General features: G+C 41.5%; 1 protein-coding gene across 4 annotated transcripts in view; it reads right to left on the minus strand.

Annotated features, from left to right (window-relative positions):
- rad18 (RAD18 E3 ubiquitin protein ligase) overlaps positions 1–17,972 on the minus strand; it is a 219,534-nt gene that overhangs the window by 40,815 nt on the left and 160,747 nt on the right. Inside the window, exon 9 of one of the 4 annotated variants that reach the window (XM_048606424.1) lies at positions 17,636–17,856. The exons of the other annotated variants lie outside the window; for them this stretch is intronic. Within the exon in view, the coding sequence (XP_048462381.1) occupies positions 17,775–17,856 (82 nt within the window). The 3' untranslated portion in view covers positions 17,636–17,774. Of the gene's footprint in view, positions 1–17,635; positions 17,857–17,972 lie in introns of those variants that run through there. 4 annotated transcript variants of the gene reach the window in all.

The following is a 17,972-nucleotide window of genomic DNA, read 5'->3' on the forward strand; positions in this document are numbered from 1 at the left end:
GGGGGAGGGGAAGGGGGTTCTGAAATAAATAGGGAGAGAGTGGGAGGCGGATAGAAGATGGATAGAGGAGAGGAAACAAACAGGTTGAAGAGGCGGGGATGGAGCCAGTAAAGGTGAATGTATTTCAGAACCCCCTTCCCCTCCCCCTTTTCTGATGAAGGGTCTAGGCCCGAAACGTCAGCCTCTCTGCTCCTATGATGCTGCTTGGCCTGCTGTGTTCATCCAGCCCTGCAGCTTGTTGTCTCGGATTCACCAGCATCTGCAGTTCCTACTATCTCAGGCCAGTGACTGAAGTGTCAGTCAGAGAGTACTTTGGGTCCAGTGACCGGAACTTTCTTAGTTTTAACATAGTTATGGAAAAAGATAGAACAGGTCCACAGGTTAAGGTGCTGAACTGCAGCAGGCTAATTTTGGGGCCATTAGGCAGGATCTAGCAGAGGTCAACTGGGTGAGTCTGTTTAAAGGAAAGGGTACGACTGGCAAATGGGAGGCTTTTAAAAGTGTGATATCACGTGTCCAGGGTCAGCATGTCCCTGTTAGGGGGAAGGTAAAAGCTGGTAGGTTTAGGGATACCTGGCTGACGAGGGATATTGAGGCTTTGGTCAGGAACAAGAAGGCGGCACACATTGGGTTTAAGCTATCGGGCTCAAGTGAATCCCTAAAAGATGATAAAAAGTGTAGAAGCACACTTAACAGGGATGTCAGAAGAGCAAAATGAGGGTATGAGATGGATCTGGCAGATAAGGTTAAAGATAATCCCAAGAGGTTCTATAGCTGTATTAAGAGTAAGAGGGTGGATGGGAGAGAAAAAGTCCCCTAAAGATCAGCATCGCCGTCTATTTGTGGAGCCACAGGACATGGGGGAGATTTTTAATGAATATTTCTCCTCAGTGTTTACAGCGGAGGGGATCATGGATACTAAGGAAATAAGGGAAACAAGTAGGAATGTTGTGGACTGCATACATATTACCAGACAGGAGGTGTTTACAGCCTTAATGCGTATTAAGGTGGGTAAATCCCCTGGGCCTGATGAAGTCCATCCTCGGACATTGTGGGAGGCTAGAGAAGGAATTGCAGAGGACCTTGCAGAAATTTTTGCTTCATATTTAGCCACTAGTGAAGTTCCAGAAGACTGGAAGGTGGCTAATATTGTTCCATTCTTTAAGAAAAGTAGCAAAGACAAGCCAGGGAACAACAGGCCAGTGACCTGACATCAGTGGTAAGCAAGTTATTGGAGAGGATACGGAGGGACAGGATCAACCAATGTTTGGATAGTCAAGGTCTGATTAGGGATAATCAGCATGGATTTTTGGGTGGGAAGTCATGTCTGACAAATCTTTTAGAGTTTTTCAAAGAGGTAACCAAGAGGATAGATGAGGATAGGGCAGTGGATGTTGTCCATATGGACTTTACTAAAGCCTTTGATAAGGCCCCGAACGGCAAACTAGTCATGAAAGTTAGGTCACATGGGATCCAGGGATTCTAATCTCCTGGTTATATATTTTTAAAATTAACTTATTTTTCTAATCAACCTGTTCGGTGATGTTATTACACACCTCTGGAGCAGTTGGGACTTGAACCCGGGTCTCTTGGTTCAGGGGTAGGGGCACCCATCACTATGCTACATCTCTTGTTTATATTGGTGAGCCAGGGCTTTCCTGTTTGGCCCAGGTTAACAACCCCAATCAAGAACCTCACAGTCAATGAGATCAACTGGGTTCCAATCACTACAGCGGTAGAGGCAGAAACTCTCACAACATTTAAGAAGGATTTAGATGTACACTGATAATGCTAAGGCACACAAAGTTTCAGGTCAAGTACTGGAAAATGGGATTAATATAAATGGTTGGTTGTTTTTGACTGGCGAAAGTCCAATGAGCCTTTTTCTGTGTTGTAGATCTCTATGACTTTATAAGTATCACTACAGAAAAAAAAAACTAAGAAAACTGATAAGACTAAAAGTTAACATGGGTCCAGGACGTATGGGAATGCTTCCGAGATTCTTAAAAGTAGTGGCTACACACATAGTTCATGGATGAATTCTAGAAAGGTCCTACCATATTAGAAAACAACAAATATAACATTCTTGAGTTTGTTGACTTGCTTGCCGAGCTGGCTTGTTTTGGTTCAGACCTTTTGTCACCATGCTAAGTAACATAATCAGTGAGGCCTCCAAAGAAACTATGGTGTTCTACTCCGCTTGGAATTTATACTGTCTGGTCCCTTATGGTGAGTAGTGTCATTTCCGGTTTTGATCTGTATGGTTTTGTATATGGGGTCCAATTCTATATGTTTGTTGATTGCATTACAGGTGGAGAAGCATGGCTCTAGGACTTCCTGTGCGTGTCTACGTTTGGCTTGGGCTATTATAGTTACATTGTTCCAGTTAAACTGATGGCTTTCGTTGTCCGAGTGTACTGATATTAAGGAAAGTTCATTGTGTTGTTTTGCTGCTAGCTGATGTTCATGTATTCTGATAGCTAGTTTCCTTCCTGTCTGTCCAATATAATGTTTGTGGCAATCGTTGCATGGTATTTTGTAAACCACGTTGGTTCTGCATGTTGTGGGAATGGGGTCTTTAATCTTTGTGAGCGTTTGTCGTAGAGTGGCTGTGGGCTCGTGTGCCACCATGATTCCTAGTGGTCTTAGGAGTCTCGTTGTCAGTTCTGATATGTTCTTGATGTAGGACAGTGTGGCCAGTGTGTTAGGGTGTACTGTGTCCTCCTATTGTTATCTGTTTAGTAGGCATCTGGGGATGAAGTTGCAGGGATATCCGTTGATAGCGAAGATTTATATACGTGCTCTTCTTCTTTCCTGCATAGTTCTGGAATAACAGTGAGTTGTGGCCCATTTAAAAGTGTCCTAAGGCAGCTTTGTTTGTGGACGTTGGGGCAGTTGCTGTGGAAGTTGAGGATTTGATCAGTGTTGGTTGCTTTCCCATATTCCAGGGTTTGGAACTCCCCGTTGGTCATACGCTCAACTCTGACATCCAGAAACAGAAGCTGATTGTTGTTTTCTTCTTCCCTTGTGAATTTAATCCCTGTGAATATGTTGTTGATGAGGTGATGGGTCTCTTCTAGTTTGTTGTGTTTAATAATGACAAATGTGTCATCTACATACTGGATCCACAATTTAGGATGAATGCAGAGAAGGATGGTGTGTTCTAGTCTTTGCATGACTGCTTCTGCAATGAGTCCTGACATGGTTACCCCATTGGTGTACCATTGATCTGTTTGTATATTTGACCATTAAAGACGAAGTGTGTGGTGAGGCACAGGTCTAGCAGTACAACGGCATGACAAACTCTGCTTAATATCGGTACACTCAGACAATGAAGGCCATCAGTTCAACTGGGACACAGTAACCATTGTAGCTGAAGCCAAACATGGACACGCAGGGGAATTCCTAGAAGCACGGTTCTCCACCCGTAAAGCAATTAACAAACATATAGAATTTGACCCCATATACAAACCCATACAGATCAAAACCAGAAATGATACTACTCACCAAAACAGGCCATACAGTATAAATTCCAAGCAGAGCAGAATAACATCACTTCATCGAAGGGTCCACTGATGATGTCACCTAGCATGGTGACAAAACATCTGAACCTGAACAAGCCAGCTCGGCGAGCAAGTCAACAACCTCACCTTATCATTATTATGTTGGAGAGAAAGGAGGGAAAAACCAGGAGGATGACACCAATCCTGACTGCAACAGGATGTAAAGTGATGAGTAGATTCAACAGGGAAGTGGCAAAGGGAATTTAATACAGGGAGGTGGTGCATTTTGGCAGACAAATAGAGAGAGGCAACACAGATTTGATGACACCATCCTACAGTGTGCAGGCACAGAGGGACTCTAAGATTCACAGCTGTAGACTTTTAAATTTGGCAAAACATTGAGTGTACACTGAGACAAACACATGGGATCTTGAATTTTCTAATGAGTATAAAAGCAGGAATGTTAATCCAGATCTTTATAAAGCCCTGGTTAGACCATAACTAAAGTATTGTGTTTAGTTCTTGTTGACATTCTTAAGGAAACATTTGAAGGCCAAATCAGAGAGTGCAGACAATAATTACCGGAATGGTCCCAAAAATTAGGGATATTAGATATCAGGTTAGCTTGGAGAAGTTGTTCTTGGAACCTTGGAGGTTGAGAGGAGATTTTATCTAGATATATACAATTACAGCAAGTTTAGATAAGGTAGATAGAGAACAATTGTTCCTACTAGCTAATGCTACAGGGACTAGGGGACAGCAATTTAAGGTTTTGGGCAACAGAAGCAATGGGTTGTTTGGAAGATTTTTCTTTTAGGTAGCAAGTACTCATTTCCTATAAGAGTGAGATAATCAATGACTTTAAAAGGGAAAACAGATGGGCACATGGGAGAAGTAAACATGCAAACTACAGGAACAGAGCAGGGGTCTGGATTTTTTGCAGAGAACGAACATGGATGCAATGGGCCAAATGGCCTCCGTATGCTGTAATGATGCTATGCCACTAACTCTACTAGATGTACAACAATTATTTAAACACATGAAAAAAATACATTACATGTTGCAAATGGAAGAAATTGCAACTAGCATTTTCATCACTTGTTAGAATAATTTATGGCAGAATAACTTCAAATGCTTATTTTTCATCTTAATTGTGAAGCAATTATCCATTGGCAATATCTTCTCAGCATAATGGAAGTACAACTGATCTTGAGCAGTATTTTGCTGCCACAAGATTTCTCCTGAGTGCAATTCATGTTGCATTTTAATATTTATAACACAATGGGAGGGGGATGGAGTGATTTGATAAAACTGTTCATCTTTCTGAATTGGAGAAAGTTCAAAAATGAAACCAACCTACTAGGTGTTTCCAGAAGTTTCTGTTTTAATTTTGTGTTTTCAGTATCCACAATACTGCTTTAATACTTTACTGTCCCTTCTCTTCCAGGAATGTCCACTTGGTAGAAGTTCTCATTTTCGGGTTTTCTGTCTATTTTTTAAAATTTTGATTACGTTCATTACTTTCAGCTTCTTTTCTTCAGCCAGTGTCTAGCAAAATGGCTTTTACAGCCACGTCTCTTTAGAAACTTAAATGCTACCTTTCATATTTCAGATCCATCTGAGCATTGCTATTTCCAAGATTTTCCTCAAGCCACTGTTCTCATGGTTTCCTGGGGTCCATAGTCAACATCATGCACGTCACGTGTATGCTCCCAATCTCTCCCTTCAGCAGCACAGACTCTCTCTCTCAGACAGTCTCAGAGGTATCCTGGCCTGCAGTTTCAGTTAACATTTCACCTCTTTGGGCGTATTAGCTATCATGGAAACAGCTCATAACCCCAAATTAACTCTATGTTGAACTTCTAAGTGTAATGTGTTTTTTCAAAAAGAAAACCACAGAAGTCTAAAGATGGGCAAGACTGCAACTCAGTGGTGGTCTCCAATCTGTGTGTGGTTTATACTGAGACTTGGGAGGAATAATGGAATGTCATACTTGAAGTGTGTCAAGGGACCTTCAGACAGCAAGGCCTCGAAGGGAGTAAGGTCATTCAAAAGCCTGAACTGAGATCTCCCATGGGCTATGTCAATTTTTTTTTTATTTGTTAGATGAAAATGTCCATTAGACAACCCTGCGTGGTGCAGGTCAAAAGGCAATAAAGTCTACCTATGATTGTTGAAAATAAATCAGCAAGAAAACCACAGTGAAGAAAACTGGACAAACCCCTTTCAGCTAGTTGCAGAACCTAGAGTCCCCAAACAACTACTCAACTGCCAAAGATAGCATTACCAGAATCTCACACCTTAACAGTCACAACGTTTCACAATCTATTAGACATGGAGAAGCCAAAGACGAATTTGTATAATCCTTTACTTTTTGGACTCATCCCCCAATTCTAATCTGTGTCACATTGTATTATCAGGAAATAAACTCACTCTTTCTCCAACTCAAAGACGTGTGGTTATTTTGGTTCCTTCTGAAACATAAATATACTTGAGCTGGGGTAAAGCATCCACAAGGGAAGGAATCCTTGTCATATTAATCTTGTTAGTGCCCAACTGAGGGAGGGGTTGAATAAAGAAAGGCGGCCAATTCATCACTCCTCGCCCAGGATCATAACAAATTGGGGACTCTGACCAGGGATGGGTCAGAATAGACATTATTTCTTGCTTTCAGATTAAGGACTGCAAGCTTCAACTATCCTTGGATATCTACATCACTCAATCATCCATCCCTCCTCTTCAAATGTTCTGTTCTCATGGCTCCATAGATTCACACCCAGCATGTTTTCATTATTCCCTTTTTATTATCTTCACTGAGCTTCAGTAACTTTAGCCCCTTACTCACCTCTTAATAAATTCCAAGATCTACATAACGTGCTCTACTGTTTTTGTTTTCACATCCAGTTTGTTCTGGCCAGGAGACCCTTTCTTCAGTCTTCAGGATTCTCTTCCACCTGGACCCTTCCCTCTGGTCCGTTCTCCTTTCACACTCAGGTCCTGTCTGTCATATCTTTTTTCAGTACATTAATGATGGACCCACCTCCAACTTATCTTAACTTTTGACTTCTTGGTCTCGATTGTTGCTGGCTGCCCACTGGTAAGCCATTGATTCCCACAGTTACCTTGATTATACATACTCCTACACTGTTCTAAGGCTTCTTCTCATTTCTCTATCACATTTATTTTGAACATACCACCTTCTATAAATAGTGTTTCCAATCTTTTCTCTCCTAAATTGAAGATTCCCCTCCACTACGGTCAACACGGTTCATGCTTCTGTTCTTGCATCTTCTCTTCCAACCCACCAGCCTTCAAAGGATTATCCCTTGCCACCTTTCTACCACTTCAATGAAAACAGTAGGAACATATTAGGGATGCCAAGTATGATCTCAGTTGGAAGTAGAGGACAGCAGTATGGCTCTTAATGAATGCTTTGCATGTGTTTTCATAAAACAGAGGAAAAAGGAAAGATATTACAACCAGGGAGGAGCAACTTGAAATATTAGATGAAATCAACATAGCGAGGGAGAAAGTATTAAGCTGTTAAACATCCCTGAAAACATATTAATCCCCAGACCAGGTATAAATATGTCCAAGAGTGTAAAAGGAAGAAATAGTGGATGCTTTGAGCATTATTTTCCAATCCTCCCTGGACACAGTCGTGGTGCCAGAGGACTGGTGGTTGGACCATTCACTGAAAAGGATAGCGAAAGCAATTACAGGCCAGTCAGATTAACCTCAAAGGCAGGAAAATAATTGTCTTTTAAAAAAAAACTGCTTTGATGCTTTAAAAAATGATTTATCTCATTCTTGAATATATTCAGTGATTTGGCCTCCACAGTTTTCTGTGATAGAGAATTCTACAGGTTCACTATCCTTTGAGTGAAGACATTTTTCCTCTTCTCCATCTTAAATGGTCTACCCCATATCCTAAGACTGTGACCCCTGGTTCTGGACTCCCCCACTAGGGAATCCTCCCTGCATTTGGTCAGAATTTTACATGTTTCAATCAGATCCCTTCTCATCCACCGAAACTCTAGTGAATACGGGCCCAGTCAAACAAATCTCTCCTCTGAGGACAGTCCTTGTATCTTTTGTACCAGCATAGTGAATCATCACTGTACTCTCTCTATGGCAGATATATCCTAAGTAGGGAGACAACATAGCACATCATTCTCCAGGTGTGGTCTCAACCATGGCCCTGTATAACTGCAGTAAGATATCCCTACTTCTGAACTCAAATCTTCTTGCAGTGAAGGTCAATATACCATTTGCCTTCCTAATTGCTTGCTGTACCTGCCTGTTTACTTCCATTGACTGATATACATGGACACCTAGATCCCTTTTTACATCCAAACTTCCCAATATAATACCATTCAAGTAATCTTGCTTTCTATTTCTTGTGCCAAAGTGTGTAATTTCACATTTAGCTCAGTTGGCTGGTTTATGATGTAGACTGATGCCAACAGCATGACTACGATATCGGGGAGGCGATGGCCTAGTGGTATTATCACTTGACTGTTAAGGCAGAGACCCAGATAATGTTCTGCGGGCCTGGGTTTGAATCCCACCATGGCAGATGGTGGAATTTGAATTCAATAAATATCTGGAATTAAGAGTCTAATGATGACCATGAATCCATTGTCGATTGTCGGGAAAAAACCCATCTGGTTCACTAGTCCTTTAGGGAAGGAAACAGCCATCCTTACCTGGTCTGGCCTATTTGTGACTCCAAACCCACAGCAATGTGGTTGACTCTGAACTGCCCTCTGGGCAATTAGGAATGGGCAATAAATGCTGCCTGGCCAGCGACACCCTCATCCCATTAATGAATAATAAAAAAAATTCCCACACTGGCTGAGGTTACCATTAAGGAGTCTCCTCCTCAACCTCCCCTCCTGCCTGAGGTGTGGTAACCCTCAGGTTAAACCATCACCAGTCATGTCTTGGTAATGACAGAGCAGCTCATTTTTCTGGTAAGGCTATGGTGACTTTATCTTTACTGCATCTGCCTTGTCTTTGTCCATGTGTCAACTTGTCTAAATCACCTTGAAGCCTGCTTGCATATTCCACATAATCTCATCCAGTTTTGTGTTGTCAGCAAATCTGGAAATGTTGCATTTGGTTTCAACATCAAGATCATTTATATATAACATGAATAGTAATGTTCCAAGGAATCCTTAAATTCTGGAAAACATCCCAGAGGATTGGAAAACTGCCAATGTAATTCACTTATTCAAAAAGGGAAGGAGTCATAAAACATGTAACTATAGGCCAGTTAGCTTAATGTCTGTCATTGAGAAAACATTACAATCGATTATAAAGGCTAATAGCAGAGTATTTAGAAATACGTAATAAAATCACGCATCATGATGGGGAAATCATTTCTTTGAGGAGGTAACAAGCAGGATAGATAAAGGGAAAACAATAGTTATAACAATTTTTGGACTTCCAAAAGGTGTTTGATAAGGTATCGTATGTTGTGTTACGTAGTAAGAATCCATGCTGTCGGGGTAGTATACTTGCATAGAATTAGCTAAATAACAGATTACAGAGATTTGGGATAAAGGAGGCTTTTTTCACGATAGCAATCTGCAACTAGTAGAGTACCATTGGGCTCCCCGCTGGAGCACAATTATTTACAATATAAATTAATAACTTGGATACAGAAAGTACATGTTCTATAGCCAAGTTTAAGGATGACACAAAAATAGGTGGGAAGGCAAGCAGTGCAGATGGTACTAGGACTCTAAAGAGGGATACAGGCAGGTTAAGTGAGTTGGCAAAAACCTGGCAAATAGAATATAACATGGGAAAATGAGTTCATGCACGCTGGCAGGGAGAATAGAAGAGCTGAATACTACTGAAAGACTGCAGAAAGCTCCAGCACAGAGGAGCCATGATCAGATTATCAGATCAGCCACGATCTCATTGAATGGTAGGGGAAATTCAATGGACCAAACAACCTGCTTTTGCTCCTATACCTAAAGGTCTTATGATAAAAATATTCAAATACTCTGCATTTGAGGAAGTAAACTCCAAAACAGATGTCCCTCTGTAAGGTAAGGGTTCTCTTCATTCTTAAACAGACTCACCAATGCCATATATAATTGAAGCATACCTTTCTAACTTCAAAATGAATTCCCCTCGCAACAAACTACAACATTCTGTTAGCTTTCCTAATCACCTGCTCCACTTGTACGTGCACCTTCTGTGATTACTACACTGGGACACATAGATCTGTTTGTATCTAAGACAGCTGCAATATCTCACCATTTAGATTAATATGCTTCTTTTTTGATCCTTCCTGCCAAAATGGATAATTTCACTTTTTCCCACAATAAGACAGACTTTTACTCACTCACTTAACCTATCTATCTCTTTGTAGCCTCATGGTTTCTTCACAGCTCACTTTCCAACCTACTTTTGTGTCATCAGTAAATTTAGCTGCCATACCTTCAGTCCCTTCATGCAAGTCATTTACACAAAGTGAAAATGTTGATGTCCCAGCACTGATCCCTATGGTTAACCACTTCTTACATCTTGCCAACCCGAAAATAATCCATTCAAACCTACTCAGTTTCCTGGTGGCTGGCCAATCTACTGTTCACGCTAATCTGTTACACACTACAGCATGAGCTTTATTTTCCACATTACGCTGCTGGAAATCTAAGCACAGTACGTACATTTCAACATCATGTGTCAGTTCCTCAAAGAACTCCAATAAATTCGTGAAACATGTCTTTGCTTTCAGAAAACCATACTGACTCATCCTGATTACCATGGATTTGTCTTAATTGCCCTGCTGTAATGTCTTTAAAATAGCTTCTAACAACTTCCCTATAACATACAATAAGCTAACGGGCTTGTAGTTTCCTTCTTTCTGTCTCTCTCCCTATTTAATTAAAGGAGTTACATTTGTTGCTTTCAAATCTAAAGAACTTTTCTCCAAAACTTGGGAATTTTGGAATATCAAAATCAACGCATTAATCATCTCACTAAATACTTCATTTGGTCCATCAGGACCCTCAGATTTGTTAACCCATAGGTCCAACAATTTGCTCTGTACCACTTCCCTGGTGATTAAAATTTTGAGTCCGTTCCACCCTTACATTTCCCAATTTACATCTCATTTTGAGGGTGTTACTTGTATCCTCTGTGCTGAAGAACAATGCAAAATACCTGTCTAATTCATCTACAGTCTCCTTATTTTCTTTTATAATTGCTCAGAATCACATTCTATAGGACTGATGCTCACTTTATTAACTTGTTTCTTCCTTCAGCTTCAATAGAGCTGACCACCTGTTTCTCAAGATCATTTAGGGTAGGGCAATAATTGCTGGCCAAACCAGTGAACATAACATCCCCTGAATGAATTTAAAATGTTTTTACATTCCCAGCTAGCTTTCTCTTGAACTCCTTTTTAAACTTTGTCATTGTTTGCTTTTTTTTAATATGTTGTCCAATCTTCTTAACTGACCGACCATCTGTGTGTTAGTACATCCCTTTCTTTTGACACTACCTTTCACCTTTTGGTTAACTGTGGATAGTGAGTCATCCCTTTTGGAAATTTTTCTCCTCTTTGGAATGAAACTACTGTGTTATCTGACATATTCCATTAAATGTCTGCCTCTGTATCCTTATTGTTCTATTACTAACATAATTTGCTGGTTCAGTTTAGCCGGCTCTGCTTTCGAGCAGTCATATTTGCCCTTGTTTATATTTAAAATACTAAACTTGGACCCACTTTTCTCTCCCTAAAACTGAACATAAAATTCAATTATATTATGATTGCTACTACCTAGGGTGTCTTCACAATGATACGATTAATTTATATTATCTCACTGCACCATAGCTAATCTGGTATAGCCTGCTTTCTAGTTGGCTCCAGAATACAGCACTCCAAAAACAATCCAAAAACTTGCTTTGAACTAATTTAAGCTACCTTTGCCTGTCTGATTTTTTCTAGTCTATATGAAAATTGAAATCTGCCAGGATTATCACTATCAGAGATAGTAGGAACTGCAGATGCTGAAGAATCCGAGACAACAAGGTGCAGGGCTGGATGAACACAGCAGGCCAAGCAGCATCATAGGAGCAGAGAGGCTGACGTTTCGGGCCTCGACCCTTCATCAGAAAAGGGGGAGGGGAAGGGGGTTTTGAAATAAATAGGGAGAGAGTGGGAGGCGGATAGAAGAGGGATAGAGGAGAGGATAGGTGGAGAGGAAACAAACAGGTCGAAGAGGCGGGGATGGGGCCAGGAAAGGTGAGTGTAGGTAGGGAGTTAGGAAGGGGATAGGTCAGTCCAGGGAGGACGGACAGGTCAAGGGGGCGGGATGAGGTTGGTCGGTAGGAGATGGAGGTGCGGCTTGAGGTGGGAGGAGGGGATAGGTGGGAGGAAGAACAGGTTAGGGAGGCAGGGACGAGTTGGACTGGTTTTGGGATGCGGTGGGGGGAGGGGAGATTTTGAAACTTGTGAAATCCACATTGATACCATTGGGCTGCAGGGTTCCCAAGCGGAATATGAGTTGCTGTTCCTGCAACCTTCGGGTGGCATCGTTGTGGCACTGCAGGAGGCCCAGGATGGACATGTCGTCTGAGGAATGGGAGGGGGAGTTGAAATGGTTCGCGACCGGGAGGTGCAGTTGTTTGTTGCGAACCGAGCGTAAGTGTTCTGCAAAGCGGTCCCCGAGTCTCCGCTTGGTTTCCCCGATGTAGAGGAAGCCACACCGGGTACAGCGGATGCAGTATAGCCTTTTTATTACAGGCAAGTTCACATAATTTCTTTGCCAACACTCTATTTTGTGGTTACTTTTCAGGAGCCTGTACACCGCTCCCACAAGTTTCTTCTTGCCTTTACCATTTCTCATTTCTACCCAACCTGCTTGTATATCCCAGTTTCCTGACCTGCAGGAATCCCTCTCTGTTGTACTATCATTATTAATTTACAGTGCCACCTCTGCACCTTTTCATATCTTCCTGTCCTTCCTAAATTCCACATGCCCTTCAACATCCAGGATCCAATCTATGTCATTCTGCAGCCAAGTCTTGGATGGGCGATCGGATCTTACTTATTTATTTGCATTTACACTATCAATTCATCTGTCTTGTTTCAAAGGCAATATGCCAATGCCAATGTCGCAGGAACCAGGACCCACTTCACCCAGACCAGTCTTTGAGCCATGTACTTGTTTCTCTCACCTTCATCTGCTCGGTGCCTTTTTGCATGTGGCCCAGGTAATTTTGCAGAGATTATTACCTTGGATGTTGTGCTTCTTAATTTGATACCTAACTCTTCATATTGATGTTGCCTCACTCTTGCCTCACGTTGCCTATGTTGTTGGCACCCTAGCACTGAGATGGCTAACAACCACTTGGATTCATGTACTTTGCTACAGAGTACAATCTCAACTCCCCGGACTTTCCTTTTTGCTTCTCCCGTTTGAATGGCTTCCTGTAATACATTCAGTTAGCTCATTGATCTTGCTGCCCTCACTCTCATCCAAACAAGAGCTGTTGGGCTTTTGCAAAGGCTGAGCCTCCTGCATTCCTGCCCTCTGGGTCCCCTTACTTGCTTTCTTTCACTGACCAATGAAGACCGTATTGTAAGGGGTGCCACTGCCTCCTGGAATAAAGTGTCCAAGTAAGTCTCCCCCTCCCTGATGTTATGCAGAGCCAGTAGATCAGTCTCCAGCTGATCAACTGAGCCGAAGACGCTTGAACTCCAAAAACGTACGCAGGTCAATTTCTCCTGGATCATACTGATATACAGGAGCTCCAATATTTACTTGTAATGAGGCGTGCCTGTCAGTCAAAGAATAAGGAAGCCACACTCAAGGTAGATAATCAACTTTCTTCATCTTTGATTTATTGTCTGCCTAATATTGCTGGTCACTTGGATGTTTGAATGGAAGAGAGTGACTTAATGCTTTCAGACTAAGGACAGGGTTCCAAACAGTGTAGCCTCCACTTAAGATAAAACCGAACAGTAATGTTTAAATAAGACACATGACAATCTTAAGAGAACTATCGTCAACTGTGAAATAAAAGCACAGTGGATGCTGGAACTCTGAAGCAAAACATGAGTGTTGGAGAAGCTCAGCGAGTCTGGTAGCATCTGTGGAGAAACAGAATCAATGTTTTGAGTATGATATGACTTCTTGTGAAGAGTTCTGAGAAAGAGTCATTCCAGACTCCAAATGTTAACTCTGTGTCTTTCTCCAGGGATACTGCCTGACCTTCTGCATTTCTCCAGCACTTCCTGCTCTCTGTATCATCAGCATTGATTCAAAGTGGTCACAGAAGTGGTTGGATCAGCACCAATAGTTCTCATTTGCTTCAGCAATTCATTCACCGTCAAGGCATTGGAAAATGCATTTATTTAACATTTTACTTCACTAAAAGGTTTAGCATGACCTACAAGCTCAATACAATTAAAGGTGGAAAATGTCTAAAATCCAAAGTAATCTCTAGGGAGAAATGTGGGGTGAATCCTGTTGCTAGAGAGATCCACATTACGTGAAAATGGTAATACCATGTCTTGTCATTCTTCTATTATACCGACACTAAAAAAAAAATTTTAAGCTCAGTAATAATAAGGTCAGTTTTCATGTACAGAATATATAAAGGCTGTTACAACGATTTTATGATAGGTGCAGCTACTATACAATCTTTCTTATACAGTCTTACTCAACTAATTCCAAATTCAGAATTGATTAGTGGAGCTCGATATGGAATTATTTTTACACCTTCATTTCCAACCTGATCCAGGTCCACAGACTGAATATTTCCAATCTGTCAAGAGCAAAGGGAGCTTTGTGTAATTGTTTGGAAATGAGTTCAGATAGTATTCATAAGTGCAGGTCCCCAGCAAAGAGCTGACCATTAATCGGTAGGTACTGGGGCTAGACAGTTAACCTGGCTTTGTGACTGTGAAGAATGAATGGAGATACAGCAAGAACAGTTACCTGTCAATGTTAAATCTCAGAGCAGGCAGGTAGTTTCTGATTAGTCAGGGTGTTGCCATGTGGATGCAGGTGAGATTGGCTACCTCATGATGCCTCTTTTTGAAATTTTGTAAGATGTGCACATACACTGCATCTTCTTTAAAAAAAGGGTTATTCTCTATGTTAACGATCATAGAATCCCTACAGTATGGGAAGCAGGCTATTCGGCCTATTGTGTCCACGCTGACCCTCCAAAGAGCAGCCCACCCCACCTTCTCCCTGTAACTCTGCATTTCCCATGGCTAATCCATCTAAACCGCACATCACTGGATACATGGGGCAATTTAGCATGGCCATTCCATCTAACCTGCAGATCTTTGGACTGTGGAAGGAAACCTGAGCACTCAGAGGATACCCACACAGACAAGGGGAGAACATGTAAACACTACAGACAGTTATCCAAAGCTGGAATCAAACCTGGATCTCAGGTGCTGAGAGGCAACAGTGTTAACCACTGAGCCACCATGCCATCCCAATAATGGCCCAACCAAACAGCACCCTCTTCTCCTGTTGTATATAGGATGGTGTGCCTTTGTTCAATGTGCTTTGTGCATTCAGAGCAAAGCCTTTATACTTGTCCTGTTATCAATGTTCCCCACTCCAGTACCTATCCTTGGTGCAAAATGACACTCTCACACTCTGTCGCTTGCTTTCATTTTCTGGTAACAGTCAGCCTCATCAGTAACCTATACTCTTTTGGCATTTTAATTTTCCATGCAACTGAATCCTCCCCCCGCCACTTACTGTAAAGCCCTATCTATAGCACTAGTTGTGCAATTCATCAGGAGTCTGGTCCCAGTGTGATTCAAGTGGAGACCTTCCCAAAGAAACAGGTAAAGAAGTGGATAAAATCCTAAGGGGACTTGATAGACTGGAATCTGAGAGAATGTTCTACCTTTGGGGAGTCTAGAACCGGGGGACTCAGTTTAAGATTAAGAGGTCTTGCTTTTAAGCTGGAGATGATCAGAATTATTTGTTCTCAGAACATTGCTAGACTGTGAAAAATGCTGGGGGGTTTGCTGAGTCTTAGAATTAATTCAAGACTGAGTTGGATTTTGATAGGCAAGGGAGTCAAGGATCATGGGGGAGCAGACAGAAAAGTGGAATTGAGACACAGCCATGGTAATTGTAAAAGGTAAAATCACCATAATCCCAGAGGACCATAGGGCTGCATAGGGTTGAGAAGATGAACCCTTCTTGGTAACCTCAGCTTGTGTGGGAATTGAGCCCACACTATTAGTATCACACTGTATCGCAAAATAGCCATCCAGCTGAATTGTAGAAAAGGCTTGAAGGGCTGAATCGCCTAGACCTGCATTCCTATAGCTCATCACTAGTGATACAATCCCTCAAAAATAGTAGAAGTAAGATAACAGAAAAAACCTGGGCTTGAGGTATTTTTTCGGAAACGGTTGAAGATATCACAAGGGTCTTAGATGACTCAGCAGGCCGGATGGCCTGACCATTCTTTTCACTACATTTTTATGAAGCTATCAGAAATACTCTGTCTTAGTTTTCTGTATCAATCTCATTTAAAGGGAATGAGCCAAGAAAAAGTATTCCTCCAGCAGGAGTGGCACGATGGCTCAGCAGTTAGCAGTGCTGTCTCACAGCACCAGGGACCTGGGTTTGATTCCAGTCTCAGGCAACTGTCTATGTGGAGTTTGCATGTTCTCCCCGTGTCTGCGTGGGTTTCCTTCCACAGTCTAGAGATGTGCAAGTTAGGTGGATTAGCCATGTTAAATTGTCCATAGTGTCCAGGGATGTGTAGGTTAGGTGCCTTAGCCATAATGCAGGGATAGGGTGGGGTGATGGGTCTGGGTGGGATGCTCTTCGGAGGGTCTGTGTGGATTTGTTGGGCAGAATGACCCGTTTCCACTCTGTGGAGATTCAATCATTCTGTGAAATGCAGGCTATGGCTTAGCAATCCCTAGGCCTGAAATGGTCTTGATATCTGACTGAAGAGTTAATCTTCTGATTTCTCTTTCTTATATATCAGTTGTGATCTGATAGAATGACACTTTCTGAAGAGTCTGAAAGACTACTTCTGCTTCTGTGTTTCAGAAGCTTGCCCTCACCAAATGCAGAGGTGGAAAACATTGACACAGGCATGTTGCTGAGATTCCCAGCTGGGCAAAACAGGCAGATCTCCGAACAGACAATCACAGAATCTCAGTTCTGGAATCTGCAGCTTTAAAGTATCTAAATCACTAAGTGCCAAATTTATACAAAGACTTTGGTGTATCAGTTAGGAAAAAATCTTTTTTTTTTGCAGCATAACCAGCTGATCACTTCATTTCACTTCAAACTAACTCATGAAGATACTTTCTTTTGTGAACATTAAAACTGATGAATGAACCTATCACTGCTGAAGAACAATTAACCAGACTGCCAGACTGTTGCCACTAATATAAAAACTGAATGGTTATACTTTGATTAAAGCTACAGTAGGCTGCTAGAAGCATTCATTTTTCTTTATAAGTTTAACATCATGTCTGTGCTGCCTACTTGGGAGATGCAAAAATACTTAGAAGAGACAGCCAAATCTTTGAAAAATATGTCACGGTTCATTAGAACTATTATCTGAAATTTCCATCCAATCCTCCTTAAAGATGCAACATGCAATAGCAGTGTGCTCCTGCAAGACATATCAGCTGCAGACAGTTGACTCTTAGTAATAGTTGTATTCCAAGGAAACAGACAGTATGCTCGGCAAGCTCAATGTTTCACCACAAATGGTTTTAATCAAAATGTATTTTGCATATTAATTTGTGGCTTACATTCACATTTGCTCAATGATCCACTTTATACTAAAGGATGGAGGGAAAAGAATGAGGACTGAGGTAGGGTTATTCAAGAAATTATAGAGTCCCTGCTGCACGCCATCTGTTGACTCGTATTGATGTTGGTTTGTGAAAGAAAAATGATCAAGAAAATTTTGCAGTGTATTTTTCTTCTGTGTAATCCTGAAAGACTTCAAAAGATAGTGCAACATTGGGTCTGGACAGTCATTCTGATTTAATTTATATAATTTTATTGAAATAAGGTCAAGTTCGACAGATACAGTTCCAGTGTTGATCCAATCTATTGTGACTTAACATTAAAAAAGCCTGTTGTCATAGGATAATTAATGATTAGAGAAATTCATGGGGGCTATTCCAACTGACTTTTTTTTACTGCACATTGTATCAGGTTGGGATTTAGTATGATCAGGCAGTTTGAAATAGTTACCATTTACCGCAAGTGGCAGGAGCTTAGGTGAATGTCATTGGTAGTGCTTTAATCCTCCACATCCAAAGACAGCTGTTTTACATTCAAAGTGGGAACTTCGATCGATCTTTGTTGCACTGAAAGAAGGGATTAGATGACAACCTTTGTTGGAAATACTTGGAAATTGATAGCTTGGACCAGTGGGTTTAAAGAGAACCTGCTCTCGTTAGTCACGAATGTCGAGATACTTAAG

The sequence above is a fragment of the Rhincodon typus genome, chromosome 16, assembly GCF_021869965.1.
Source record: "Rhincodon typus isolate 14 chromosome 16, sRhiTyp1.1, whole genome shotgun sequence".
Lineage (NCBI taxonomy): Eukaryota > Metazoa > Chordata > Chondrichthyes > Orectolobiformes > Rhincodontidae > Rhincodon > Rhincodon typus.